General features: G+C 44.3%; 1 protein-coding gene across 1 annotated transcript in view; it reads right to left on the bottom strand.

Annotated features, from left to right (window-relative positions):
• Nucleotides 1-5,000, bottom strand: part of LOC119583104 (protein O-linked-mannose beta-1,2-N-acetylglucosaminyltransferase 1-like) — a 10,632-nt gene that overhangs the window by 4,148 nt on the left and 1,484 nt on the right. Inside the window, exons 4-8 of the mRNA XM_037931613.1 lie at nt 4,611-4,820; nt 4,202-4,421; nt 3,814-3,938; nt 3,236-3,306; nt 2,619-2,885 (exon numbers count right to left, since the gene is read on the bottom strand). Of these exons, the coding sequence (XP_037787541.1) occupies nt 2,619-2,885; nt 3,236-3,306; nt 3,814-3,938; nt 4,202-4,421; nt 4,611-4,820 (893 nt within the window). The remainder of the gene's footprint in view (nt 1-2,618; nt 2,886-3,235; nt 3,307-3,813; nt 3,939-4,201; nt 4,422-4,610; nt 4,821-5,000) is intronic.

The raw sequence follows: 5,000 nt of genomic DNA, 5'->3' as shown, positions 1-5,000 counted from the left end.
GTTGGAAAGTGTAAAAAGGATACTGCAGATCATGAACAGGAAGGAGAGGTATCAAAAATGACATTGAGCAACAGCAGGACTTATAAACTGTGAAAGAATTAATAAGGTAAATGAAATCCCTCAGCAGTACAAGCTGGTGAAATTAACCAAGGAGGAGGAGAGTGAGATGCTCAGAAGAAAGGAACAGAAAGGTAGGTGCAATGAAGGAAGGGAGAGGGAGAGGGAGAGTGTAAAGAGAAGGGGGGTTATAGTGGGGGAGAGAAGTTCAGCGTGGGCGAGGGAGATTAATGTGAAGAAGAGAGGGTTAGCGTTGGGGATGATTTTTGAGCGTGGGTGAGAAGATAAATATGGGGTAGAGGAGGCTATTGTAAAAGGAGTCAATATGGGGAAGTGTTGAGAAGGTTAAACAAATATGGTCAGAAGAGGGACGTAAGGAAGAATAGGGAGGAAAGACATCAGAGATAACTAAGAGGAACAAATCTGGTGGAGAAGAGAGAGAGGAGAGAGGAGAGAGAGAGAGAGAGAGAGAGAGAGAGGAGATGGAGAGAAGAGAGAGAAAGAACAGAGACAAGAGACAGAGAGACGAGACAGAGAGAGAGAGGAGAAAGTGAGAGAGAGGAGAGAGAGAGAGAGAGAGAGAGAGAGAGAGAGAGAGAGAGAGAGAGAGAGAGAGAGAGAGAGAGAGAGAGAGAAGAGGAAGAGAGATAGATAGATAGATAGCTCGTCTGCGGCAAAGGAGGCACGTGACGCAGAGAGAGGAGAATCCAATTGGTTTCAGGCGAAGAGGGGGGCGAGCTGAGAGGTCAGAGGTCTGGGATAGTCCAGAGGTTAGGGCAAGTGCATAAAGGTCAAGGAAAGAACATAGATAAGAACTGGAGAGTTCAAATGTGAATCAAGGAACTTTAAAGGAGAGAGAAAAGAAGGAAATGTAGACAGAGAAGGAGAGAGTGCTTGTACCCATCTGTATGCCCGCTGATGATGAGAGTAAAGTGAGAGTGAGTGAGAGAGAGAAGAGAGAGAGAGAGAAGAGAGAGAGAGAGAAGAGAGAGGGAGGAGAGAGAGTAGAGAGAGAGGAGGGAGAGAGAGAGAGAGAGAGAGAGTGAGAGAGAGAGAGAGAGAGAGAGAGAGATGAGAAGAGAGAGAGAGAGAGAGAGAGAGAGAGAGAGAGAGAGAGAGAGAGAGAGAGAGAGAGAGAGAGAGAGAGAGAGAGAGAGAGAGAGAGAGAGAGAGGTGGGGGCGGAGAAAGAAAGAAAACCCGCATCCAAAACAAACACCAACCAAATCAAAGCAAACCACCCATAGCACAAAAGAAAAGCGAAATTTCCCACAACAATCAACACCTTGCAACCCCCCCCCCCCCCCGACGCCTCACCCTACCTGGCTGGCTTAAAGGCGGCGCATAACCCCCCCCCCCTCCCCGCTCGTCTGGCCCACTTTGCTGACTCATCCCCCCCCCCCTCGCGCCCTTCCTCCGAGACGGTGATCTCAGCAATATGACTGCCTTATTGTCTTTATTTCTCTCTCTCTCTCTCTCTTTCTCTCTCTCTCTTCGTCTCTCTCTCTCTTTCTCTCTCTCTCTCTTGTCTCTCTCTCTCTCTCTCTCTCTCTCTCTCTCTCTCTCTCTCTCTCTCTCTCTCTCTCTCTCTCTCTCCTTTGTTCTTTTGTTTGTGTCTGCTTTTATCTGAATTTGATTGTACTTGTGGCTTTCTTCTTTTTATTGAGAGAGTATTTGCATTTTTTCGGTGTGTGTTGTGTGTGTGTGTGTGTGTGTGTGTGTGTGTGTGTGTGTGTGTTCACGTGTACGTGTGCGTGTGTTTCTTTGCTTGTTTGCATGTGCCTGCGTCTGTTTGTTTGTGTGCGTCTGTTTGTTTTTACGTGTCTGTCTGTGTCTGAATCTGTGGCTGTGTCTGTCCCTGTGTCCGTGTCTGTATGCATGTGTCTGTGTTGTGCGCCTGCATGCGTGTGTATGCTCTACTTATGTAAGAATATTTATACACTTATGAACTATCCCTGCCCCCGTGTCCTTTGTGCATGCATATATGCTTCTGGTCTTATTAAAGTTAAACAAGAAAGCACAGAAATGTTTTCCTGTTTCATGCCTGAGTCATTTCTTCGTCTTTCTCTCTTTTCCCATAAAACCCAAATTAATTCGTTGGGTTATTCCATGCTAGCGTGACTGACCTGCGATCGTTTCTGCTGTTAATTTTGTTGTTTTCAGGGCATGCAAATTGTTTTGTAACCTGATCAAAGGATATCAAAATTTAACCGGTGTAAATTGTTCTGTAATTAAACATTTGAAATCAATTCGATTCTCAGCTGATATAAATTATCCTGTAAATAAACTTTTCTTATCAGATCTCACCTGCTGTTAACTATTTTTTTTTTTCAAATCATATCAAGTCAAATCTCACGTGATATAAATTGTTCTGTAAATATTTTCAAATCAAAACAAATCAAATATCACCTAAAATCAATTGTTCTGTAAGTATACGTTTCAAATTAACTCAAATTTCACGTGATGTACAGAACATTACTCAGCAAATAACCTTTCCTAATAAAATATCGTCTAATCCATATCGTTCCGTAAATAAACCGTTGAAAATGAAGCTAAATCTCACTTGATAAAGTCCGGCGACAGGATAAGGTCATCCTCGAGAACAATGATCTTATCGGCCTTCGGGAAGCTCCTGAAGGCGTGAAAGATGGAGAACTTGATGTGTTCATTGATGCGGATTTTGGCGCCCACGGAAGCGGGATTTTGGTGGAAAACCGCCGGCAAGCCCATGACGCCCGCGAAGTCGCGTGCTTCTTTCTGCCACCCGTCCACTGACAAGAGGATGGGCGTGGTTCCTCCTCCCGCCTGTGACCAAAGCTGACGTAGCTGTCTGTAATCGGTGAGAAAGGAGGGGGCGTGTGTAGTGGTGGCGGCTGTCTATGTGTTGTGTGCTATGTGTTGTATGTGGTGTGTTGTGTGCACTATGTGTATTATTTTATGTTTGGTAACATGGTTGTTTTAATTATGGTGTACAAGTCTTCATGTCTTCGTCTATATATATGCGAAAGTGTGTGTGTGTGTGTGTGTGTGTGTGTGTGTGTGTGTGTGTGTGTGTGTGTGTGTGTGTGTGTGTGTGTGTGCATGTCCGTGTACGCTAATGTATGCGATTGTGTGGTAATGTGCATGTGTGCATATGTGTAAGCGTTTGTACAGTTAATGTTGATACTGCTCTGTACTCACTTAAGCACTTTGTATTGCTTACGTGCCGTGACGATCACAACTGGAATCTGCTCCTTCGTTTCCAGGGGCGGCTGAGGGAAAGATGGAAAAGTTCACTTATTAAAACTTAATTTCCCTGTTCCAATTTGCATAATTCTATATCAAAAATTTAAGAATAATCTCTCTCTGATCAATTACACTCTTGACAGTGATTATTAACTAAATAGATTATTCAAAACTTAAAGATTGACATAAAAACTTCCTGGAAATGAGACCTCAGATGAACAATTATTTTTCAAAAGCTTTTACTATCAGTATCTAACATAATCGAACAGATCGTGACATCAGTTGGGGATGTCAGAGAGTGACTTCACATAGGGACATCAGAGAGAAACATAACATGGGGACACCCAACAAAGAAATCAGATAGGGACATCAAAGAGACATCACATAGGGACAGTAGGAGAGGATATCACACAGGGACAGACACCAGAGAGAAGCATCACACAGGGACAGACACCAGAGAGAAGCATCACACAGGGACAGACACCAGAGAGAAGCATCACACAGGGACACCCAACAAGGACTTCAACACATACAGCTGCCGTCGGTGAGATGGGGTCCAGGGTACGACAGTCGCAGAGTGCCCCGTACCCTTCGTAGGTCTCACAGAATCTGACTCGAGAGTGCATTTTCGGGTCTCTGTACCACGCACACCCACTGTCTGCGAACGGTAAAGAGATAAAGCAAAGATTGATATGGTGATGTTTTTTTGTATGTGAGGAGAACTTTGATTATTCAATGATCTGCAGGGATAGCGGGTTGGTTCAATCGAAATGTGAATAGTAAGAATCATACTAATATGCATGTACAGTGATGTATAGAGACATGAACACACGCATACATACCCACCTCTACACAAACACATTTTCACCAGCAGTGAACCTTTTGGATATATTACCCGAAAAAATATGATTGACACTCTACCCTTCGGGCCACGAGGAACTTCAGCAGCCAGCCACAGCGGCGAGGATGTACTCTGGGTGTGATTTTTTATTTCTGTCACGCCCTCCGCCCACAGAGGACCGCCCACCGTGAGTACAGCGACAAACATCTCCCCATAGCACACGTCGCCCACCCACCAACCCTTCAGGAATTTGATCAAGAAGTCACTCGTCTCGTCGTCCAAGTACTGTCTCCAGTCGCCCTTTGGGAAGGAGAAACTATATTAAATAGGGAAATAAGCTACTTTATACTTTCATGATTGGAAATGTTTGATACGCAAAATGAAGTACAACGAAATATTTGCAGATTACTTATTGACCTTTCCACTTATTCTATTTTTATTTATCTTTATTTTCATTAACTAATCAGGATAGCACCAAAAGCCTCTTACTGGCGCCGCGAATACAAGGATCCTGCCTGGCTGAATGCTCTTGAGAGTGTTGACGAGGCCCACCGTGGCGCGGGGTTGGCTTGTCCTGAAGAAGGTGTAGAGCATGAGAGCGCCGCTGTGGGGATGGAGCACGGCGAGATGCACGCCTCTGTGGGCTGTCGTGTAATACTTAATGCCAATTCTCATCGTCTCGTTGTGTTGCCTTACTACCTGAAAGGGACAGCATTCTGACAACCAAGCCAAGACGGATTAATCCATGAAAAATGAAATAAGTGAATCCAAAATGCTATTTCTCCTTCAGTTATCTAGGAATTCGCGTGTGATCGAAGGATCCAAATAACTAGTTATTAAATGCCAAATCAATCTTTCCTGGGTCTTTATCGTTCGCCA

Source organism: Penaeus monodon, chromosome 16 (assembly GCF_015228065.2).
Source record: "Penaeus monodon isolate SGIC_2016 chromosome 16, NSTDA_Pmon_1, whole genome shotgun sequence".
Taxonomy (NCBI): domain Eukaryota; kingdom Metazoa; phylum Arthropoda; class Malacostraca; order Decapoda; family Penaeidae; genus Penaeus; species Penaeus monodon.
Note: the sequence above shows the minus strand (reverse complement) of the source record. Positions and strands in the feature narration are given on the sequence as shown.